General features: G+C 47.5%; 4 protein-coding genes across 11 annotated transcripts; 2 read left to right on the forward strand and 2 right to left on the reverse strand.

Annotated features, from left to right (window-relative positions):
- Positions 1-1078: 1078 nt before the first annotated feature.
- LOC117890062 lies at positions 1079-2609 on the reverse strand. Its single transcript, XM_034794700.1, has 6 exons — positions 2233-2609; positions 2021-2143; positions 1820-1966; positions 1646-1763; positions 1420-1589; positions 1079-1342 (listed from the first exon to the last, which is right to left on the reverse strand). The coding sequence occupies exons 1-6, from the start codon at positions 2465-2467 to the stop codon at positions 1170-1172; spliced, it is 966 nt and encodes a 321-aa protein (XP_034650591.1). The 5' UTR covers positions 2468-2609; the 3' UTR covers positions 1079-1169.
- A 299-nt stretch (positions 2610-2908) lies between these two features.
- LOC117890060 (FAS-associated factor 1) lies at positions 2909-6491 on the forward strand. 2 transcript variants are annotated; one of them, XM_034794693.1, is made up of 13 exons: positions 2909-3063; positions 3248-3316; positions 3416-3644; positions 3713-3853; positions 3926-4115; positions 4183-4384; positions 4443-4692; positions 4758-4903; positions 4967-5121; positions 5182-5327; positions 5386-5660; positions 5719-5838; positions 5915-6491. In XM_034794693.1, the coding sequence occupies exons 1-13, from the start codon at positions 3025-3027 to the stop codon at positions 6071-6073; spliced, it is 2121 nt and encodes a 706-aa protein (XP_034650584.1). In that variant the 5' UTR covers positions 2909-3024; the 3' UTR covers positions 6074-6491. The 2 variants fall into 2 exon arrangements, with proteins under 2 accessions (XP_034650584.1, XP_034650585.1); XM_034794694.1 differs by having other exon boundaries at positions 3728-3853.
- Positions 6488-13985, reverse strand: LOC117890061 (putative ferric-chelate reductase 1 homolog). 4 transcript variants are annotated; one of them, XM_034794695.1, is made up of 7 exons: positions 13843-13985; positions 8825-9333; positions 8280-8772; positions 7591-8212; positions 7408-7520; positions 7014-7172; positions 6488-6951 (listed from the first exon to the last, which is right to left on the reverse strand). In XM_034794695.1, the coding sequence occupies exons 2-7, from the start codon at positions 9319-9321 to the stop codon at positions 6832-6834; spliced, it is 2004 nt and encodes a 667-aa protein (XP_034650586.1). In that variant the 5' UTR covers positions 9322-9333; positions 13843-13985; the 3' UTR covers positions 6488-6831. The 4 variants fall into 4 exon arrangements, with proteins under 4 accessions (XP_034650586.1, XP_034650590.1, XP_034650587.1 ...); XM_034794699.1 differs by lacking the exon at positions 13843-13985 and adding an exon at positions 9537-9554; XM_034794696.1 differs by lacking the exon at positions 13843-13985 and adding an exon at positions 9415-9431.
- Positions 13986-17203: 3218 nt separating this feature from the next.
- On the forward strand, positions 17204-23777 carry LOC117891109 (serine proteinase stubble). 4 transcript variants are annotated; one of them, XM_034796302.1, is made up of 6 exons: positions 17204-17576; positions 19500-19679; positions 21852-22409; positions 22633-22810; positions 22876-23254; positions 23314-23777. In XM_034796302.1, exons 1-6 carry the CDS (start codon positions 17381-17383, stop codon positions 23527-23529), a joined length of 1707 nt encoding a protein of 568 aa, XP_034652193.1. In that variant the 5' UTR covers positions 17204-17380; the 3' UTR covers positions 23530-23777. The 4 variants fall into 4 exon arrangements, with proteins under 4 accessions (XP_034652193.1, XP_034652195.1, XP_034652192.1 ...); XM_034796301.1 differs by lacking the exon at positions 17204-17576 and adding an exon at positions 18906-19348; XM_034796304.1 differs by lacking the exon at positions 21852-22409 and having other exon boundaries at positions 17211-17576.
- The last annotated feature ends 454 nt before the right edge of the window (positions 23778-24231 follow it).

A 24231-nucleotide genomic window follows, 5' to 3' on the forward strand; every position in this document is an offset into this window, starting at 1 on the left:
GACATAAGCCCATAATGAACTCAACGACAGGCGGCATGAACAAAAACAACATGAGACTGAAGACAGGCGGCTGACAGGGGGACGGGATGACCTGGTGGTAGGATGAGCGTTGGCGCAGCCATTGAGTGTGAGTGTTCTGTCGTGCAATGGGCAGTAAGTCAGCGGCGACAGCTGATCAGGTTGCGAGGGTTGTTTGCCAGCTCCATGATACGATGCCACGATGACAAGGGGGTCGCCAATGACCGAAAGCGGTTGAAAGAAATGAAAATGAACAACACCAAAAGGAAAGCAATATGCATACATACATATGCACGAGAAAAGGGGCAGGAATGTCCACTCCAGGACAGGCCAGACCAGGCCAGACGAGGGCATGGCCTTATCCCTATCCCAATGCCACCTTCCACTCCCACGCCTCCAACCATCCCCTTGGTAACCGAGACCAGCCAAGTGTGTGTGGCGGGGCGGCTTGTTTTCGCCATTGTTGTTGCCGTTGTTGTTGCATTGACAAGTCGTCGTTACTAATGACCAAACGCTATTCATGGCCCTCGACAATGCGCCCCAGTCCTAAAGGAGACGACACATGTGTCTCTGTGTGTCTCTGTGTGTGTGTGTGTGTCTGTCCATGTCCTTTGTTGAAGGCTTAGGGAGTGCAGTCGTTGCATTCTGCCTGCCCCGTCTCCGAGCTGCAGCAAATGAGGCATTAATATCCAGTCAGAGACCCCAAACGACCCCGAACCGTGCCCGAACCGACCCGTCGTATGCCTCTGGCTTCCATGTTTTCGAGTATGTCAGGGCAAATATTAGTATTCCACTTCAATGCTAGCATTTTGTAATGGAAAGTGTTGTCGCCGTTTTCGTTGTTGTCACGGCTGCATATCCATCAGTTGAGCAGCCAAGCGCAAGTAATGTGTCACATTACAAATGTCGTTTCCTTCCCCATCCACTCCACTCTACAATCCACATGGCGCATGCCACCCAACCACATACATACATACCCATAAATACTTACACACATACACAGATATTAACTAGACTTACAACCAGAGTTTGACGCGAGCACAACCATCAAGCAGTAAGCCATAAGCGGCACTTTATTAACTTATCAAGCAGAAGCAATCAGCAAGCAGCAGGGGGTTGAGGATAGGGTTTGGTTGCTGCTAGTGGCGTGCTTAGTGCAACAGCAACATTGCATTTATATAGAATACCAAGGCCAGATCGTTTATATGCTGACTATCGTGGGACTTGTCAACGTCATGAGCCTCATCCTCGAACCAGCTGCCAATTTCCATCACATTGCGCCAGTTCAAAAACTCATTGTAGCCAAAGAGGCCGCAAATTGTTGCTGTCGTGGCAGAATGGAAGGGGACTCGTACTCGTGTACATAAATGCAGATACAAGTGGCAGATAAGCCGGGCTCACCTTGCTCCAAATATAAATCTCGATACTGCTCGGGCAGCCCCAGGCTCCTTATGGCGTTCTGCTCGCGTTCCACCTCATTGCAATGGCTCTTGGCAAGCAGCTCGTACACCTGCGGAGGGCTCAAATGGGGGGCACACACGTGATGCTGCAGCATGTACAGCAGCAGTACCCTGAAATGTCGGAATGGGGGCAAGGTCTGGGTTCAGCCATTGAGGGATATACATACTGATGAGTCCTCTGGTAGCCATAGGTGGGTGCATCGCTGGTCAGCAGCTCCAGGCACTCGTGGGAGGCTAGCTTACAGTCGCTCAAGTCGCGCTCCACAATCTCCCTCATGCAGAGATCTACAGGGGGAGGGATTTGGTCATTACTGCGAGTTCCGAGTTCCCTTGCAGCTCACCTGATTGCGTTCTATTGGGTTGGCCCTCGTTGACCACATTTCCATATATGGCCGCCAGCTGCTCGTACTCTCCATTGGCATTCAATTGGCCATACCGCACCGATGGCGGCAGCAGCAGGACGTTCCTCTTAAAGGCACTCTCCAGAACTGGAAGAAACATTTCAATGTCGGATATTCATGCGTCTCATTCACGCTTCTTACTTTGTCTTTCGATGCCCGTTGCCGCTGCCTCCACCGAGCGGCTCTTGATGTGCTCCATCCTGTGCAGCAGATGATAGTAGAGCTGCCTCTCGAAGCGAGTGGGCGCCACGTAGCGCAGTTTCTCTGCCAACGATAAATATTCATAAATTCGCATTGTTTACGTGGGGGACATCTGTCATCTCTATCGCACATGCACGGCTCATTAGGCTCACGTTTTATCAGGAACTCGGCCAGGAGCAGGGCGAATGTGGCGCTCGCATTAAGCTTCCGGCCGCAGGACATTTTGTCGAGCAGCCCGTAGATGCGCTGCGGCAACTCCTGCTCGCGATCCGTGTCGCTCTGCGGAAGCGGTGCTGGTTGCATGCAACACCCACTAATTGCAGCCAAAACCAGGCCGAGCTTCAGCGCAGCAAGCAACATGTTGTCAGCTGTAAGGACAGGATTCATCTATGCCAAACTGGGTCCCGGCCACATCGAAATCACATCGCCTCTCGTCTTTGATTTCACTCCCCTTATGAAGATTAATCGTATCACATTTGTTCTGGCCGCTGTGCGTGGGCGTCATCGAGTACTGCGGGATCTGTCGTTGTCCCACTGGTACACAATATTAAGTTTCTCATATTAATCACAATTTAAAACCGAATACATTACGCTGATGAAAGGATTCTGGTATCTTCTGCTGCTGCACGGTTATTGATTTTATTAGCCATCCGATGGAACAGGGAACGTTCAGAAGTTAATCAGTTAATCCAAAATATATACAGATTGCCAGCGTCCCTTCAGTGTTTTTTCGCGCCAATCAGTTTGAATTTATTAGAGAAGGCAGCAACAACGCTGTGAACGATAACATCCGCTTGAGCGCAAAATACCTTACTGCGTTTCGTCTATGCCGAAATTGGTCACACTGGAGTGTCACTTTTTCTTTGTGTAATTTTTTGTAGTGAAAATTTTAAATCTTAAAAATAATTTAAACAGTTAAACAGCTCGAGTCGCAAGCGTTTCTAATGTCGGAGAACAAGGACGAGACCCTGGCCAGTTTCCAGGTAAAGTGCTCTGCCCACGTCCCCAACAGAAACACCAGAAACTTCTGTGATTCTTTTATGCGCACATTTTCGATGCGTGTGTGCTGCTGTGTGTTCGCAGTGTGTGGGTGACGTTGTGTCGGATATTTTTCTGTGGTTTGCTCAAGATTTTAATGCAAGCTTCCCCCTTTCATGGCATTCGCAGAACATAACTGGCATCGACGATGTCGGTGAGGCCTTCTCCCACCTGGAGGCTGTCAACTGGAATCTTATGGTAAGTTCTGCAACGTCACAGGCGTCTTTGTCTCGGTCTTCGCACATGCGTAAATTCAATTGCGTTGGCGTTACTGCTTTGTCTGCTTGTCTGCTGCAGGATGCCCTGAGCCGTGTCATGCCACATGACGATGCGCCGCTGTCCAATCCCGTGCTAGCACCGCTGCCAGCACTCCCGGATCCAGTGCAGCCAGGAGCGCAATCAAACACAAACGGCTTCAGGCCACCCAGCTACGATGAGCTGCCAGGGCCATCGAACGCCAGCGCCTCCAGCTTCTTTGCCACGGCCATGCACAACCACAACCAGAACCAGCGTCACCGATATCCCAGTGAGTTTAGACAGTGATTGTGTTTGCATATACACGAATGCCATCACATAAGTACAATTCTACTGTAGCGTCACATTTGCTAGCCCAGCTGACGTCGAGCATTAACTTGGATCCCTCCAGCCAGAACAACAACCAGAACGGCATGAATTTCAACATCAACTTCAACCAGACGCTGTTCCAAGTACGATTGCCCCCAACAGCCACGATTGGTATGTACCTCGCGCACCTGCACGCTGCCATCGAATGTAATCAATCCTCTCTTCTGGACCCGCTTCTTTCAGATCAACTGAAACGCAAAATTTTCGATGTGACCAATGTGCCAGTGTGCCGCCAGAGCATATGCGGCTGGCCGCCAGCTAAAGCCAGCGATGCCCAGATAGGGGGAACACAGATTTGCAATTTAGATTTGTCACCGGAGAACGAGCTGATTCTGATTGACCTAACCGAAGATGGTTTCATGGACACAGAGCCGTAAGCAGATGCTAGAATAATGATATTAAAACTGTATTACATGTCCGTTCTATGTCTTTTCTTTTAGCGATGAGGTGCCGCAGCGATTGGATAAGGATTTCACCATCAAGATATTGTACGAGCCGGAGGGAACCTTCACAATGAACGTATCCGGGCGGACAACCATCCTAGAGGTTAAAACGAATGTCTACTACGTAAAAGAGATACCAGTGAGACATCAAGAATGGACTGGCTGGCCCAGTGGTTGTACTAATGATACAACCTTGGCGGTAAGTTCCTCTTGCTATCCACCCTCTGAACTATAATAATCTCTCATGATCGTTTCAGGAATCGGGCATTGAGCTAAATCACCGATTCGTTTTACGGAACCTTGCGGAACGCGCTCAATCAAATTCCAATGCGGCTCTCGACGGCGAGAACCCACAGACGAATTCCAATTCGGCGAGCAACACATTCGATGTTGTGACTCTCGACAGCGAGAGCTCAGCGGATGAGTTTGAGGATGCCACAGACTTCAACACCGCTGAGTACATATTTACAGATTCGCCGCCCGTTCAACCGCTCAACAGACATCTAAGTAAGGAAGATCGAAAATGCTTTTGCATTATAATTTGCTGTTACTAAAAATGTCCGCTTTTGTAGTACCAAACAATACGGATGATGAGACGACCGGCTCCACCCAGTTTGTGGAAAATTACCAGTCACGCTTTGGGGAGCCCTATCCTGAGTTCTTTGTCGGCAGCTTAGAGAGTGCCTTGCAGCTGGCGTGCCACAAGCCTGCCAAAGAGGTGAGCCAGCCCCTCAACTATTCCCCAAAAAGGAAGTTTATTTATCATTCTGTTTAATTGCAGCGCAAACTCTTGGCCATTTACTTACATCACGGCGAGAGCATACTCACGAATGTGTTCTGTGATCATCTGATGAAGGCAGAGAGCATAATTCAGACTTTAAAGGAAAAGTTTGTGCTCTTCGGCTGGGACATGACCTACGAGAGCAACAAGGACATGTAACGACCTCCCCATTCCCATACAAAAATGTATACTCTACAAATCTATGGCATTTGCAGGTTTCTCTCCTTGCTGACGGCTCGTATCAGCAGCAACGCCTCACTCACGGCTAGAAACATAAAGCTAGACAAGCTTCCGGCCATTATGCTAGTGGGAAAGAGCCGGCAATTGGGCAGCAACTGCGAGGTTCTCTCTGTGATTCATGGTACGGCAACCCACAGTGCTGCAAGTCTGTTTTTTATATGCATATCTTTACTTTGTAGGCAACATTGGTCTAGATGACTTGCTAACGAGGCTGATTGAGACAACCGCAATGTACGAGGAGCAGCTCCAGGTTGAGATACGGCAGGAGGACGAACGAGCGGCTCGCCACCAGGTAAAGGCCGAGCAGGACATGGCCTATGAGGAAACCCTCCAGGCGGACATGGCCAAAGAGGCAGCAAAGAGTCAAAAGGCGGCCGCTCAGGCAGCCGAACGTAAGCGCATTGAGTCGGAGCGAGCTGAGGAGAACGCCAGGCGCGAGTCCATACGATTAGTCGTAAGTTGCTGTCAATTAGTGGTTAAAGAATTTTATTAACATAAACTCTGCTTGGCAGGCCGAACAATCGCTACCTCAGGAGCCTGGCGAGCAGGAAGCAAGCATTTGCAAGATACGTGTACGAAAGCCCACGGGCGATTTTCTAGAGCGGAGATTCTACACTCAAAACAACTTGCAGGTAAGCGGCGGGAGCATCTCCTTCTCTTGATCAAAAGCCACTCATCTTGGGAAAATCTCTTTTGGAATGCGTGCAGGATCTACTCAACTATGTGACCGCCAATGGGTTCCTCATCGAAGAGTACAAACTGATCAGCAGTTGGCCGCGTCGCGATCTGACAGCCATCGAATCTAGCCAAACCCTGGAGACGCTCAAAATGTCACCGCAGGAGACGGTCATCCTGGAGGAGCGATGATTCCGTTGCGTTCCGTTCCGAGTTTAGAGTTTCCTTTATGAGTTTCGGTTTAGTTGATGATGCATTAATATTTGGAAATTGTAGAGATCTATCAGTTAAGGATGATAATTTTAGTGGAGCCCCAGAAAGTAGACACAACAGCGTACACACACACAAACACACACACATACACATATATATCTAAAGCTCCAAATAATTGTAATGGTTTTTACAAACTATATATATATATATACATATATATAGTATACTCGTACATACATGAAATATATATATATATAAATAGAAGAAAGCGCAACCAGATACAACCAGCGATACATGCCCCAGCAGCAGCTGCAGCAGCGCCCAATGGCACTTGCATACCACGTGAGAGTTGATTAGAGAAGAAAAACGGGGAATATAAACAAATTTAATGCATTTATGTTGGCTTGTTTTACTTTTATTAATAATAAATTATATAACATGTACTGAACGCTCTGCTACCCCAGATGACACTTTGCGCCTAATGACACACACAAAACAAAACACATACAAACACATACATATACATATATATAAATATATATATATGTGGTAAACAGTAAAGGGGAGAGATGAATCAGTAATCAGGGGTGGTGGTGGGGGGTTAAACAATGAGCACACAAGATCGTTACGAGTATCGGAAGCCATCGAAAAGGGATGGCTTAGAGAGCAAAGGAGGAAGGGTTGGTAGGGGGGTAAACACTGTCTTAGGCTACGTCTTCCAATCCAGATTCATGAGTCTAGGACTTGCCCAGAAATTGTTCAATGGGTGCCAGCACCACCAGAAGAATTAGCACCACAACAAACAGAACCAGGACCACGCCATAGACTCCCAGCAGTCCCTTGCGCATGGCACCATACTGAAAGAGACATCCAAATAGTGAATAATTGTTGGGAAATTACTGAAAGTAGTTCGACCTACCGGTGCATCCATTTTGCGCTCCATGCTCATGCCATTGCGCATGGCGTGCTGTTGATGATGCGGCGACATTTCGCCCATCTGGAAGGTGTTCGCCCGCTGGCTGAGGTGCCGCTCCGAGGCCATGCCCGTGATCTGCCAATGATTCAAGCACAAGCCAATCTACACATTAATGGACATAGTCACGCTGCTCTTGTGGGACGATGGATGACGTATGAATTAGTAGCAGATGGATGAGCGTTTAGGGACACAACTAGAATCTCTGTACAGGCAGGCAGGTGATGCAGGGGTACCAAGATCTCAACAGAAATCTGGCTCAACTCTACGCTATATACACTCGGGGGTCAAATGAAAGGGGTACACACAATCACCCGGGGGACTCGGCCGCTCTACTTACAGAGAATATCAGGTGGACGAGGACATGGACCACCACGAAGCCGACCAGAATCCAATCCATCCATTCGGGCAGCTCAGCCTTGGGCAGCTTCACCGAGAAGAAGATTGTCACAACTGCAAGGGCAAGAGGCAAAAGATGAAGATTGCTGGAAGATTCAACCAGGATTCTGCGTGGAGAACTTACTGCCGAGAATGTGCGCCAGATTGCCGCCCAACCAGTGGCCCCAGTTGAAGTACGGCCGCTTCTTGTCGTTGGGTCCGGGCCGGAACAGAGCACCAATGGGCTGGAGGAAGCAGAGTATGACGGTGATGAGGCCAATGATGGAGTGGGCATGCCAGACGGCCCGCTTCAGCTCCACCCAGATGAGGATGTAGGCGGCTATTGTCAGCGACCAGGTGGTGACCATGAGCAGGCGATGCCACGCGAACCACTGATCCTTGCCGCAGCTCTGGCTGCCCACCCACGTCTGCTTGAAGTAGCGGGCAAAGATGATGCCCAGCGAGGTGGTGCCGATCCAGGCGGCGATCATGAAGGCGCCATGCAGCTGCACGAGCAGATTGCTGGAGCCACTCAGGTCCTGCACTTCGGCCAGGTTGATGGCCTTGCCCGTGGGCAGGCGGCCAATGTCGTGGTAGCCCACACTGTTTTCCTTCAGGCTGCTGCCGGAGGCCACGAGCAGATGGTACTGTTGCCTTCTCAGGTCGAAGGTGCGTCCCTTTACCACAGTCACGGGATCGCGCTCCACCCTGCAGTAGATTACGCCGTCCACAATCGAGGCATTCAGCAGTCGAGCCGAGTTCTGGGGCTGCAAAAACGGGATGACAAACCCATTAGCAAATGTAAGATTAGCAGGGGAATGTCCCACAACGTACCACGCTGGTTCGGACGGCGGCATAGGGAGTGGCCGAGGTGTAGGAGGAGTACAAGGTGACACGCCCGTTCTCGGGCACACACTCGGTGGACAGGTCCTCACCCATCTTGGCGTCGTCTGAGAGACCAACAGCCACGTAGGCAGCATTGCTGCCCCTGCCAGACTGGATCTCGAACTCGTAGATGTCCCCGCGCACGGTCACGGCGGCAATGGAGTTGCAGGTCTTGGTGTTCACACAGCCATCCGGAAAGCCGAAGCAGTTCTTGCTCACGCCGCAGCCGTTGTAGAAGGGATCGGCGGTGGCTGCCACAGCGGTGGGCGCCACATAGTTGGGCGGCACATAGGGAGCTCGAGTGGTGGGTAGAGCCGCACCAAAGGCGGGCTGTGGACCGGCTGTGGGCAGTGGCACGGCGCCCAGGTCACGCCTCACAATCTGCACAGGATTGGAGGGCACGCCCACCCAGAACTCGCTGTACGATTGGGCAATCGTGGCACTGCGGATGAAGGGTTAGAGTAGTGGCTTCTCCAGAGGCTCTCCATACTCACTTGAAGACCACCTGGCCGAGGAAGTCCACCGGAGACTGCCACTCCAGGTAGACCTGCGGCTTGGCGCCGGCATTGCTGTGCGTCGCCGAGTTGTTCACGGAGTTCTCGCAGTTCATTAGCTTGACGGTGCCGTCGCGGGCCGGGCTGAACTGGCCGACGATCTGGTGGGGTGGATTGCGGTTGCGGGCCTGCACCATGAAGCCGCCGAAGGTCAGACCCTCCGGCACACCCGTCACATCCACGCGCACCGTCTGGCCCTGGCCCACCGTCGAGGCGGAGGTCTCCACGCTGAAGGGGGAGACGCTGTTCTGGGGCAGCACACTGCCACCCGAATGGAACGGCAGCATTGTGTCGCACACCGTTTCCGGTGCACCTTGCGGCAAGCTCTGGCTGGGCTCCAGCCATGTGGCCATCACCAGCAGCGACATCGTCATCGCCAGCGCCCTCCAGCCGACTCCCTTGCGCGCTCTCCGCACCATCCGCACCGTCAACGTCATCTTCGAGAGCACCTGTCGAGCAGACAATGTGAGTCAGAATCATAATCAGACAAGACGTTCGTTCGCCTCGCTTTTCAGTAATCAGAAGCGAACCGAACCGTGTCCAGGCTTCCGTCTGCACCCCGCCACACGCTGCTCCACTGCCACTGCCGCCGCTGACTACCAGCATTTTCATTTCCATTTCTATTTCTATCATTTGGCGAATGTTTAATTACCATGGCATAAATAATTGCACTGCCAACTTTGGCAAACAATGTCGCCTCCTGCTTATCGGATGGCACGTTTCCAGTGAACCAGCCACCAGGCAGCCACCGAGGAATTGCGAATGTTTATCTGGTTGTGTATCGACACCCTTGATGATAACTATCTATCTAACTATCTCTCCGTATGACGCTACTCAATGAGGCACTATCAACGAAGTACCAGTTTAGAGTGGGGCCTCAAGTACCATATACAAATTGGCCAATATACTGCGGAAAAGGTTCCCATAATAGATAGACGATAAAGCTTGAAAGTTCTTTGTCGATTAAGCTTAATAGTTCACGAATAGACAGAAGATTACGCCCTTGAGAGGTTATTGCATATTCAGGCATAAGCACATTCATCCCTCAGTTCGTGTCTAAAAGAATTCCAATAAATCCATGAGTGATCTGTGAGTGTTTCAGCATAAATCAAATTTATGCACATTATAAGTACAAGCATCGCATAATTACTAATGGCAGACGGTAGCGATATCTGGCCACAGATTGTGCTATATTGAGATAGGGCCAACATATCGTTTAACACCATTTAGCTTTCAGTTTGTTGGCCACTCAATGCTTATCATTGTGTTGCTCGTCAGGCACTGCTGCGTATACGTCAAGCACACTATATAGTACAGTAAATCGAGTAAGCGATTAATGGTAAAGCGAGCGGTGTAATAAATTAAGCGTTTAATACGCTTAAGCAAATTACTTAATTATTTTTAGTGGCCGACAATTGTCAGGCGGATTTATGGCGGTTTTTTTTCCTTTTTTGCGATTGGGTGGCAGAGCCAGAGCCTCATAGCCACATTATCGAGGTCAGTTCCCCCGAGAATGACTCAGAACATGAATGACTTTTGCTTTCGCTTGTGGTCACGTCGTTTGCGGGGGGGGGGAATTACAAGCCAGATCCATGAGGAAGTAAGCGAGCGGCGCCATGGGAGTGAAACGAGCGCAGCATTCAAAATTGTATGTATATTGTGGATTTTCCCATGTGCCAGCATGATCGGCATACTGATGAATGAATGATTCATGGCAAAGGCGAAGGCGAACAACGATCTAACCAGCCCAGCAGCATTTGTTGTCTGTATGTATATCCCAATCCCACTCTGATTTGTGCCGCTCCCCCCCTTGAAATAACAAGAATGCGCGAATTGAACTTGAATTCAAAATCATTTGCGATTAACCTTGAAGTGTTTACCTTTTCATTATACATGCATATGTACATATATCTCTGTATATACTACGTGTAAATACATATATGCCTGGCTGTAAATGCGTTTTTATTTTTGTGAAATTAATTCGACTGCCTTTCTTTGAAATGTCAGAAAAATGCTAATTGAAGCCCGCCCCAAGCCTCGCTCGACTTTATGTATCTCGACAGTCATTGTTTAGATCTTATTTTTGGGTTATTTTTTGTATATGCCATATATGAGCCTTCACATTTGTATGCGTTCGAACCTTGAAAGTCAAAGTTATCGATGGTGAATGATTTAGCTAGGAAACAACATTCACCACAGGCCCAGACCTAGACCCTTAATGGTACGATAAGCTTTGGCGCTAGGGCCACCACCGCGTTCGTTGTCGTTGTTGTCGTCATTCGGTGGAAGGTAAAGTGAAAACAGTAAATTTCACCTGGCCTCAAAACGGCCCAAGCCATAACAATAAATGCTTTCCATTAAATTCTTGGCACATTAATAAGTGTTTTGCCACATCATATAGCCAATGGCCCCCTAGCTCCCAAGCGCGGACAACGGAGCCACGGCTGCGGCTACGACTTGGCCTGGCTTGACTTGGGCTGGTTGTTAAGTTTTTGTTTTGTGAACGTGAGACCAAACTGATTAGCGACTTTTCCACAACAAATACACGAAAAACAATGAGCCATTATGTGGGACCGAGCACTTGACTCTATCATGCATATTGTACATGTGTACATATGCATTTGCATTTGTATATAACAATAATATGTATAAATGTGCCGTGCCCGCAACTCAATAGAGGTTGCTGTTCCCTTGTTACAGAGCCAGTTTTAAAATAATCGCAATTTGAATGCTGGCAGTGTACGAGTCCACACGAGTATGCAAGTTCCACATTTGCTGTATGCGGAGAAGCATTAGGATCTGCTTTTGACAGCACCACTCTAATGGCTTTGATCAATATTTAAAGATCGAAATTTGTAGCAGCAAAAAACCAATTTGGATGATTTGGATTTCATTTGTGCCCCCCCTCTGAATGTTCTGGATTGCTGTGTCAAGTGTGTCGTTAAGTTTTATAATCTATGATTAGATTTCTGGTCATTCTAATCAATACAAGACATATTTGTGCCTCTATCTGGCTATGTTTCTTTCGAGTCAGGCCATACAAAAGTTGGTGTGGGGGTTTCGAAGTTCCCCGTTCTGAGAAATTTTGTACCACACGCCAAGCTATTGAACCCATCCATGCTAGGCCTGTGGGTTGTAATGGGACCGGTCAAGGTGGGCTATGAGTTTTCCTTTGCCATGGCAATTGCTGGTCATTGCAGGGCAATCTTAACCGGACATCGCGTGCCACGAATTGAGTAAACTGGGTTAACATTTGCCCGTTGTTGGCTTTTCCGGGAACTACAAAAACCCAACGAGAAGGAGCTTTCGGCATGGGGCTAGAGCTACAGTTTCGAGGAGGCACATAAATATTCCATGCATTCTATTCCTGGCAGATTGATCAACATTTTCTGTGTGTTTGCGTATGCTTGTCCGTGCAGGATAGAAAATTAAAGTGGCATGTGTCAGTTGGCTCCTCGATGGGTATCATCGGCCATGTCAGGGCCATTGACTTCAATTTATTTCGATCAGGAGGTTGATACAAGTCCAGAATCAATAATCTATTGTTTATGCGTATGATTCAGATTGAAACACAAATTAGAGGCGGCAGCTTACAGTTCTTAAGTTGAGCACTGAGAGCTGAACATGTGCGCTAAAACTATGTCACACGTGTGGAACTGGCTGAGAACAGACCGACCTCTAATATTCCGATTCTGATTTGATGTATGCGCATACATAAACTGGCAATTAGATGACATCATGGAGAGTAAATCATGTACATGGCAAAAGAGCATTCAAGGAAAACTTGTAACTTGACAGACGCACACACAAAAGTAAAGCAAAAAGCAATGGATGTGTATGGATGTGTCGTTAATTGCAACATATATGTATGTATATAATAGTACGGGGGATAGAGAGCGAGTGTCACAGTTGATTAATCAACGGAGTTGAGTTTGGGTTGCATAAAGGAAACCCCAAACACACAAGTGTGCCAATTTCTGGTGGCCAGCGTCACGTCCAGAGATAAAGACTGCTGCACGCCCTCTTTCCAGGTACTTGCTTTTCACCGTTTTCAGCGTCTTGTGCTCTCTTGAATTCCATTCCATTTCGTTTCATTGCCTATACCTTCGCCCCGTCTTCGTCGATCCGATCCGAACTGATCCGATCCCCTGTTTACATCACCAACTCTTGGGGACTGCGCAGGCGCAACGCCTGACATCACTCACTTGACAATGGATCGCAACAGGTCTTATTTTTACACTCTCTCGCATAAAAAAGTTGTTTAATTAATTACTACTTTTCCATTGTATTAGAAGAATTGCGTTGCACAAAGTTGTGTGCCATTGAAATGGCTTGTGGTTCGGCTCTGTGTATGCAGCGGGGGTCTGTGATCTCACACACCTTCCCAGGCAGAGCGAGCAGCTCTCACACAGCATCGTATCATTCACACATTGTTGGGGAACCGGTTAGCCCGTACATGCTGGCGTACATGCGACATAGTTCAGGTAGAAAGAAATAACAGAAACAACCGACACAGACACAGTTTTTTTCTTTCCATATTTATTTTTGCGCGAGTCTCTCGCTCACACACTCTTCGCTAAAGGTACCCGCCGAGCATCTTAGGTATTTTTATGAGCGCAATACTAGTAAACTTGAAACAAGTGGTTTTCCAATTAGCATGAGATCTTTTAATGAGAGAATCGAAGATTCCTCTCACATATTGGCAGTGGGTGTGGCAGTTTTGTGTAAGTTTTCAGGTTGAACTTCACTTTCAGCAGAGTGGCGTGGCGGGGAGTGGACTGGGAGTGGATCTACACATTTGCATATTGCATGCCATTCCATTCCCAAAAAGCTGCACATGTTGTTGTTGTTTTTGTTATTGCAGTGGCTGTTGTTGTGCATAGAACATGCCAGAGGCGAGCACAAAACACCATTTATCGCGAATAGCTTAAAACTCGTTTGTCAAAGCACGCACTAACCTAAAATTCCTATTTAAAAACGTTCAAAATCACTCCTAGCTCCGTGCGTATACTTATCTGTGGAAGTGTTAACCGCTTATGTGCCGTAACCGAACCGAAAGCAACGCGTTACCGCCAACGACTGTGTGCGGCACTGTGCGGCCACTGTGCTTTTGGTAGTAACTGGCCAGCTGACGAGCTTCTCAAAGTAGTCACAGAGTACCGTACCGTACCAATTCGACGGCGTACTAATGTTCATTTTACGTTTTAAAAAAATAATTTTCAACTGCGTGTTCCATTTTATTCTTGTATTTCATTTCATTATGATACTTTATTTGTTTTAATAAATTTTGAATTTGAAGAGGCGCCTTCAGCATGCAAGGCCACATCTAAATCGATATCAGGAGTACCCCTCATAAAGCATTTTTAAATATTTATTTTGGTATTTTAAGACTTTTCTTGTTTTCAGTATTTTTAAAGACAACATTTTCTGTGGTAAATAATTGATAAAAAGAGAAATTAAGGAAAGCCAGCAAAAATACGTCCTTGCAAATCAGATGCGCAAAATTTTCTTGCGACAGAAAGTGCCATACATTTCGCTCTGTGCCCAGTATGACCAAAGTGGAGAAAGTGCATGCTCTCTTGGCACACTGTTTCTCGTTTGAAAACAAATTGAATCCCGTTAAAAATTCAAAATGTTGCATGAAAGCAGGAGGAGTTTGTTACTTTAGTGTGGATATTGGAGCTTGGAACACAACAATGCATGGAAAAAGCACCGCATTATTGGATGTTTTTTATTTTTGTTTGCTTTGATGTTTTTTTTGGCAGTATATCTATTTACTATATTTTCTTTGGTGTATTCAATTGCATAAATTTATAATTGAAATCTGACAATCCGACAATCAGCTCGTCAAGTACACTTTTTAAATTTGACGCATTGCCAGCAGCATTCAGGATAGTCTACTTGCGTGTTTATTCCATCGTTATCACACTCCGCGAAAGTTACTGGCAATTGGCAACTGAAATTAATATATCGATTTTCAATTCACAATTAACCTGAAAAGAATATTTGTGGAGATACTTACTACAAATACATTGCTCCTGCGTTTTTGTCGTCATTCTCTACACAGCCATACAACCCACAATAAACAGAGCTCTGCTTTTGATACCCAATAGCCACAGTTATGTTGCCCACAGAATCATTTGTAAGAGTGCAGTGAGTTTGGCTTTTTTTATAGTATCCAGGGATCCAACCATACCCATAGGTATGCCTTCCAGGCACCCAAATTCTCTTTGCTTCGTCACCTATATACACTAGAGAGTTCAGGCCGGAAACGACCACCAATGTAAGGATGACGCTGTACTTCAGGATAATCATGACTGCAGAGAGACAGGAGACAAGACAGTTAAAACCTCTCTAACTTAATGAAAGGGCCTAAGCAAGCGACTGCCTTATATAGTACATATTGAACACAAAATTTACCAGCTGGGAGAGCACTTGCGATTCCCATGAAAACTAACGCTTACACCGGAAACCCCGTTCACCCCTCGGGAGCCACACGCTAACCCAGCTTTGCACACACCGTGGCGCCTTTGCTGCTGCTACAATTATAGTGAAACGAATGGAAACACAGAATATTTCGGAGCAAAGTAAGCGGATGCCGTTCTTATGGCGAATAAACGACTAAGAATTGTATCTGAATTTTTGTAAATTATGAAATTTCATTTAAGTTTTGCATAGAAATGATCATCGGCAAGGTAAGTTAATCATCCCGGAGGTCATTGTTATTATTGGCTCATAGTCTTCACATCATCGCAGCAGCAGGAGCCTCGCTGGCCAAGCTTTACTTGGAACTTCTTCGAGCATCTTCTAGGTGTATTCCGCCACAGGCAGACAGCGGTAATGCAGAAATAGCATTATTTGACGGTTCGTAGCATTGGACAATGGATAAGACTATAAATGGATAAATGGATATGCGCAATCCAAAGCCACGAAACTCTAAACGGGACACAAATATTTATTAGTTTTATGAAACGTATTCAATTATGTGCAATTACAAGCGTTTCCCGTTTTGGAGGGACGACGGGTTTCTGGGCCGCAGTGGAACGACAACCGACCTTGAACGCCGCCACCCATTGGGACAGCCCAATGGAAGCCAAAGCCAAAGCCAAAAGAGAAAACTGCTTGTGCCGTAAGTTGGGTAGGGGTACGTGGAGCCCCGGTTATGTCACTGGTTGTGGCCTATTTGGTGTAGTGCCACAAATGTCACAATTCCGCATCCCACATTTCTCCATTCCCCCAGCCCAGGAGCCCTTAATTTGAACATTAAACAAATTAAACTCATTAAACTATGTCTCCCACTCGAATTGCCCCATGTATGCATAGTTTTGTGGCACGTTGCACGAGTCACTGTGAGGCTGAGACGACTGGAGGGGTGTCGGTGACACAAAAAACGCGAATTTGTGTCATTGATTCCGTGACTTTGGCCAATAATTATAATTATTGACCATCGTCTTACTGCTCGCCATGAACTCGGTATCTCGATGCTTTAAAGTTGGAATCACTCCGCGGTTGAAATGTACGCGGGTGGTGTGTGTGTGTGTGTGTCTGTGGGATTTCCCAGCAGCAATTTTGGTTCGGAAATTGTTGGTTTTGCTAAGCACTCGAATTTGTTGGGGGACAACTTGACTTCCTCTTTGTGTTTTTTGTGTACCGAATGTATGTGCGTGTGTATGTTTGGAGCCAAGGGAGGACAGTGGGGCTATTCAGTGCCTGGCAACATGCAACTGCCACACTGAAAGAAAAAAGGTGGCAAGAGATGCCCTTATACTATTTACACAACGATTTTTAAAGCTTGCAAGTGAGGAACTTGGTTTGGGTATTCATATTTCGATTCTTCAGATTAATTGTGTGACAGAAATGCAATATATAAAACAGTTACACTCTGAGCTTGTGGCTCGCTCTTCTTCTTTTCACTTTCGTTTTCGAAACGCGCCTCTCACTGCCTCACCGTCGGTCTGGCCTGCCTCTCTGACTCTCGCTGTCTCCGCCGCTCTGACTCTCTCTCTCTTGCTCTCTTGCCGTTACTATTACTCAATAGCCGCTCGTCGGAGCCCCAGCCCCAGCTCCAGCTCCAGCCACGGTGTTGATGGCATTTTGATTTTGAATTTGTCAGCCAACTGTTTATTAAGTGTTTTGACTCAAAGGCAAACTGTTCGCGAACGGCGTCTGGCTGCATGCATCGATCGCAAAATCCACACAAAAAATATGTGAAAAAGGTGTCCAGCAAATATGTATAAAAATACTCACTGAGTGGGAGAGAAAGAAAGAGAGAGAGTGACATTTCGATCCACTTCAGGGACGGGACGGATCGAAACGAAACGAAACGAAACGGGCCTGAACCTGGGCGATGCAAACGAGACGCGATTATTCAATCAAAAAACTCGCGCCGCTACGTGAATTAGTGAAATACAATTGCAGAAATCAGTGACAGAAACAAGCAAAAAAAAAAAGAGGAAAACTTAAAAACGAGAAAACCAACAACGAAAGTATTGCAAAATGCGCCTGTGCCTGGGTCTGCACACGCCCCTGTTGCCCCTGCTGATGCTGTTGCTGCTGCTGCTGCTGCTTGAGAGTGTTTCCGCTGCCCAAAGCAGCTACAATTCCGTCTACAATGAGGTGATTCCGGCGGAGCTAAAGCAGGCAATCGACAAGGAATTGCCAAAGCAGGCCAAGTTCTTCGATGAGCTGGATTGTAAGTATCAACATAAGTATGGCAGTGCCAGGCCATATACGAGATCGGGTTCGTTGCCTAAGTCTTTCGCCTTGTCTTGCACAATTTGCATATTGGTTAACACGCGACACGATGCCTGGTCCGGCACGGTGTAACCTTGATCTTCGCTGTTCCGCTTACCACATCCACCTCCGCTATCGATACCATGTCAAGTTCGGGCGATGACTCAGCGACAGAGATACAAAGAGACAAAGAGCCAGTGGAAAATGGACCAAGCGTCCAAGCGAAAGTGCACACATTCCGTTCTTGGCGATGGCACCGTCCATCGCACCGACACCCAACAAATCCCGCCACAGACTGACTGAATGACCATGAATCATTTCGCCTAATTGGACTTTCCAAAAGACATACAGGAAAACCAATTAGCCGCGATGGCAGCAACAGCTGGCAATGATTACACATTAACATACGAGTAAGATAAGCCACAAAATACACACCTTGAGGCTCGGAAAGAAAGAAAGAAAGCCCCGCATTTTGGATAATTGTGAATGGCGAAATATTATAAATAACAATCGCACACTGAGCTCCATATAAACTGCACACATATAAAGACAGATGCGGGATACCTGATTGCTGCACAAGTTCAATGGCAGCTGCATTGGATTGGAGCGGATCGAATTGAATCGACTCCACTCGACTCGTCTCGGATATGTAATATGAGCAAGAGCAAAAGTGTTTCCAGATGCCGTGCCGATATACCGTGGAGACAGGAAAATCAACTGCAATTAACTGCAATTGCACACTCGCCGCATTCGAAAGTGTTTTGGCCACTAACAACCAACTCATTCGGCGGCATGAGTCGGCCAGTTTCCCAAGCAGCAAGTACCAAACACTAAGCAGCAAACACCACAGATTATAGATTATTTTGGCTGACTTTTATGTAAGCGAAACCTTGGCCAAAGCCAAGCCAAACCCAGCAACATGTTGTTAGCGCCAAAAACCACAGCAGCAACAACATCAAAATGTTGCACCACTGCTCCACTCTCTACTCTCTCTTTCCCACTGGCAGAGCCGAGTGAAATGCCGAAATGTTTGGGGCTATGTGGAGAGGTGGTTGGTTGCTTCGGCTCGGCATTGGCATCTGGCAGCAGGCTCGTGCTTTGGCCGCCGCAAAAGCTTGGCTTAGTTCTGAGCTGATTTTCCCGACGCGCGGTTGCCCATTGTTTGCTGTATTATCGCAGTGGAGTGAAGTGGAGTGGAGTAGACTGAACTGAACTGGACTGGAGTGGAGTGGAGTGTGTGCGCATGCGTAAAGCCTAAATCAAGACGGTTCGGCTGTGGTGGAAAAGCAAAGCAGAGCTAGCTCAAGAGTTTTCTTTTTTCGTGCGGCATCGTTGCGCATGCGTGGGCCCCAAGAAAGCGCCCGTTAAAGTTAAATGAAAATAAAAGTGAAATCCTTAGCTATCGAAACAGCCTAGTGGCAGGATCGGAGCGATCCGAAGACAACTCCAGATCATAAAAGTCTGGGAAAAAGCGAAAGTGAAAGAGTGAAAGTTCATCCATCCATCCATCCACCTATCCTACTGGAATGTCACTGCCTAGGCACTCGAAGGACACCTGGCTGCGGCTCTTGGTCGGTGTGGTTTGTGCTGGCTGTGCACTGGCCGGGGTCTCCGGACTTGGCTATCCGAGTGCCCAGCAGGAGCATGACATGCTCATACTGGACGCCCTCTCCCGACGCAGCGGCACCGGCTATTATGGCGAGAACAGCGTAATGGAAATGCTATCCCGAAGTACTTGGCCAAAGACAATTTGAAACGACTTGACTTACGATTAGATTACCCTCGCCTGAGACTTCCAACGTCCAGAGACTAATTTCATTTTCCACGTCTCCCCCTCTCTTTATCTTTCTCTTTCTGGCCGCCAACCGATGTGTCTGTGCAGTGATACCGCAATCGTGCCGCTTTCGTGGCCACAAGTTCGAGTGCGGCCTGTCCATCTCATGTGTCTTGGGCGGCGGCAAGCCCCTGGATCTGTGCTCTGGCGGCATGATCTGGTCGTGTTGTGTGGACAAAGACCTCGATGCCGAGGAGAGTCCGCACGCCGCTCCAGTAAACAATACAAGTAAGTAGAGTGACAAGACCCTTCACCCACCCGTAGGCCCTCGCCAATCAGGGTAAACATTTTCTGAAAGACATTTGGCCTCCTGCTTTCCCCTGGCACCCTGCAGAGCGCTGCCATGCTCATGCTCCTGCATTGCCCGATTGCAAATTGCTGCGCTTCGAGAAGTTATGCAATTCGGATTCGCATAATAGCGCTATAAATTAGCTTGCATTTCGAAAATGACAACAAATTGCTCGCTCCGAAAACAAAACACAGGCACAGGCATGGGCACAGGCACAGGCAAACAGATCACACACTTACCCCAAGTGCCCGCCCAGGGGCATACAGCTGGCAGATGAGTGCGGCATGCAACGTAAGTGATGAAGAAGTGATCTTCAAGTTAGATCATCTCAGGAAAACCCCCAATAGGCAGGCAATTGTTCGAGGAAATTACGTATACACACATCTCGTGGCAAGCTTTTACTTGCGCAGCTTATAGAACGGAAATGAACGGAAAGGAAATGAGAAGAACATAAATATATAGTTAGATTTTGGAATAAAAAGAAATTTAATTGAATATTCCAGTCATTTCCATTCACATTCCTAAATTCGAATTGTGCGGAATAATCGCTTGTTTGTGGATCAGCTGGTGCAGCCATCATCAAGTGCATTGGTTACTTATATCGTAATCGTAATTGTACTTGTAATCGTATTGAAACCAATTACTAATGCAGCAACAGCCAACAGTAGTAAGAATAATAGTTACTTGTCTATATGTACACATGTATATATGTATTATGCCACACACGCATAAAGCTAACCAATTTTGTTGCTTCTCCGCTGCCATTTTGTTGTGCTCTGTTTAATTTTCTAGTTTACCAACTGCTTCTTTATTTTTTGGGTTTTTTTGGTTTTGTTTTCCTATTCATACTCTTTGAGGGGTACACTCTTTATTATTATTTTGGGCATAAGGAACAATCGGTTCTGTCTAGCTGGTAAACATCATGCTTATCCACATACAATTTTCTTAGTGGATCTCAAGTTTTGCTTTTGCTTTTGTTATGCCTATAAGATCAATCATGGGTCAAAATGAACTAACGAAAATCCTAGCAAAAGAACATCAACGCTAAACTGATTGTCGTGTGTGTAAGGGTATACGAACTTCGTCTTGCATAAGTTCGGATTTCGTTAATTTTTTAATTATTTCTTTGTGTGTTCATGAATGCAAGCCATCCCCAGCAGCAACATCAACATCATTACATTACAACATGATTATAAATAATTCTTGGTGGAAAATTGTTGCTGTTTCCCTTCCATCGCAGTCTTTTTCCTCACCTTACCTTTTACTTTTACCGCAATTTAAGCCAAAAATTCCATTGAAGCCCATAAAGAAGCGGGTTCTGTGTGACTTTCTTTAATTTCTGGGGCCTTTGTGGTTGGTCGTTGGCCAAGTGTAAAGTTTTCCCAAGACGCAAGGCGACAATGACAAAGCCAAAAAGCACAAAAACATAAAAAAGAGTGGAAAATACCAACCCGAAATAGGCAAAAGTCACTTGCGGAAATAAACGAAGGTGAACGTTTTCGCATTTAAAAGTGAAATTTTTGTTTTCTTTCTTTTGTTTCAATTTTGCTCAGACATACCCCAAAAAGGCCCCTTGTCCCACCCCTCCTGCAGAGTTTGGTGCTCAGTTTTATTATTTGTTTGCTTTCAAATGTGGGAAAAATCACAGCGCAAAAGTTACGCCATAGACGGGTCGAAAACCAGATCCAGCCCCAAAGAAAGTGTTAATCAAGTCAAGTCAAGACGACGGGGCCAAAATTCTGTCTCTGGGCCCCAAGTGACTTTTGGATTTGTTTGAATTACGGGCGAAGCAAACCCAAAACTCACAGTCACAGCCACTAAGTGTCCGTCCGGCTCAGCGATTGTCTCAGACACTCAGCCATTGGCAAGGCCCAGAGTCGCCTCTGGGACATCTTTTTGGTTGGCCAAGTGACATAATCGGTGTCTTGGTTTTATGATGATTGGATGGCCCGACTTGGTGACTGTCACCGCAGCAATTGAAGGGAAAGTCTGGCTGCGTCTTTGACCCAGCCGAAAAACACACACGAACACACACACACACAGACAACGCCATTTGCACACCTCGAAAAAAGACAGCCTCATCATTGTCCTGAATCATGATTCTCACACAGGTGACATAATACACTTGCATGACATTTACCCCGATATGTCGCCGAACGCAAACAAGCCACAGCCACAGACGCAACAGCAGCAGCACCACCACCACCAGCACCACCACATCGGCAGTGGCAACGGCCTATCGACGGCCTCATCCACATCCTCCTCCGCATCAGTCGGCCGGCCCTCCTTCCCCAGCAGCAGCAGCAGCAACAATTACTACAGCACCAAGCGACCAACGCTATACAGCGCCGCCAATCCCTACAAGCCTGGCGGCAGTGGCTCCAACCATCGTCCTTCGCCCACGCTGAATAACTGGGAGCACGAGACAGGCCCTTTGGGATCCATCAATGGCATCACCAATCATCTGGACAGCTTCTTCGACGCCGATGGGCCATCACCATTGGACTCGTCGGCAGGGCCGCAGCAGTCGCAGTCGCCACCACACGAGCTGTTGCCCAATGCCCAGGCCTTTGCGGTGGGCAATGTACTGGATCTGAATGCGGGCGAGGCGGCCGATGAGTATCAGAATGGTGGAGGATATCACGAGTCCAGTTATCGACCAGTGCCGGGTACCAATCCATCGTACCTCTCTCTATCTCTCTGTGTCTCTCTGAAAACGATTTTCCTTTAAGCTGCACCAGCACACTCACTCTCAGCACACCACTCACTGTAGTAGATTTATTTGGTTTTCTATCTGAATCTTTCTCTCACTTTTAAAGTATTTTCTTTGAGCGAAAAGGAACTTTCCCAGACTTGCCCATTAATGGATTTGCATCTTTCTCTCGTTCGCAGGCTGTGGTGAGGTGTACACCCGCTCCAATCGCATCGTGGGCGGCCACTCCACGGGATTCGGCTCGCATCCCTGGCAGGTGGCACTGATCAAGAGCGGTTTCCTCACCCGAAAGCTGAGCTGCGGCGGCGCACTGATCTCAAACCGTTGGGTGGTCACCGCCGCCCACTGTGTGGCCACGTAAGTGCAGCTGACACGCTTAGCCAACAATTTATTTGAAGTCTAATCGCGATTCTTATTTGCAGCACCACCAACTCGAACATGAAGATACGGCTGGGCGAGTGGGATGTGCGGGCGCAGGAGGAGCGACTGAACCACGAGGAGTACGGCATTGAGCGGAAGGAGGTGCATCCCCACTACAATCCGGCGGACTTCAAGAACGACGTGGCTCTGATACGGCTGGACCATAATGTGGTCTACAAGCAGCACATCATTCCCGTTTGCCTGCCGCCGGCATCGACCAAGTTGACCGGCAAAATGGCCACCGTGGCGGGATGGGGTCGGACGCGGCACGGACAGAGTACGGTGCCGTCGGTGCTGCAGGAAGTGGATGTGGAGGTCATCTCCAATGATCGCTGTCAGCGCTGGTTCCGCGCTGCAGGACGCCGCGAGGCCATCCACGATGTGAGAATTGACTCCACTCCTCCCATGGCAATTTGTCTAACTTTGGCCTCCCATTCCAGGTGTTTCTGTGCGCCGGCTACAAGGAGGGTGGCCGGGACTCCTGCCAGGGCGACTCGGGTGGACCGCTCACCCTCACCATGGATGGCCGCAAGACGCTGATCGGCCTGGTCTCCTGGGGAATCGGCTGCGGACGGGAGCACCTGCCGGGCGTCTACACGAACATCCAGCGCTTTGTGCCCTGGATCAACAAGGTGATGGCCAACGACAATGCGTAGTGCACGGACTCTCGGCCCGCCCTTGGATTAGGGGCACAAACTGAATTGGAAGACTGCACGTGTCCGCGGAAGAGTTCTGCGGTTTTGTGTCCGTCGCTTTGCGGGAATATAGATAGAGCGGCCCCAGCGTCCGCATCACGGGAGCCCAGGCCATGTGATTCCTCTACGACTCGGGGTTGTTAGTGTGTAAGCCGAAGGTAGTCGCCATCGCGGCCCTTATATTTATTTTACTCTTACTCCAGTTCCCAGTTTCCAGTGACTGTCCTCCCTAAACATCCCAGCATTCCTTTCGTTTATTGTTCGGTTTAAGCTTTCCATATTTATTACACTCTTTTCGCCGAAAGATTCCTAAAATGGATATTCATTTACAATAGCATCATATTTATAGTTTTAGGTATTTAAACATTTAAAATTAATAAATAAAAAAGTATTAAAATGTGTAAGAACTGTGACTTTTATTTTCTCCCAACATGCACTTGTCCTGGCTATAATTATATTAATAATAATAATTTGGGATTGGATTATTGCACGAACAATTGATTAATTTGTGCTGTTTTCAAATAAAATAAAGCTTATGCATAGTTTTGGGGTGTTTGTTGATACGTAAAAATCCAATTCGACACGTAATTTACACGCACTTGCCTTACATTTACATTTACGTTTACGTTTTAGATCCATCAAAATGTGGAGCTAGCACCAGAT

This window comes from Drosophila subobscura, chromosome E (genome assembly GCF_008121235.1).
Source record: "Drosophila subobscura isolate 14011-0131.10 chromosome E, UCBerk_Dsub_1.0, whole genome shotgun sequence".
NCBI lineage: Eukaryota > Metazoa > Arthropoda > Insecta > Diptera > Drosophilidae > Drosophila > Drosophila subobscura.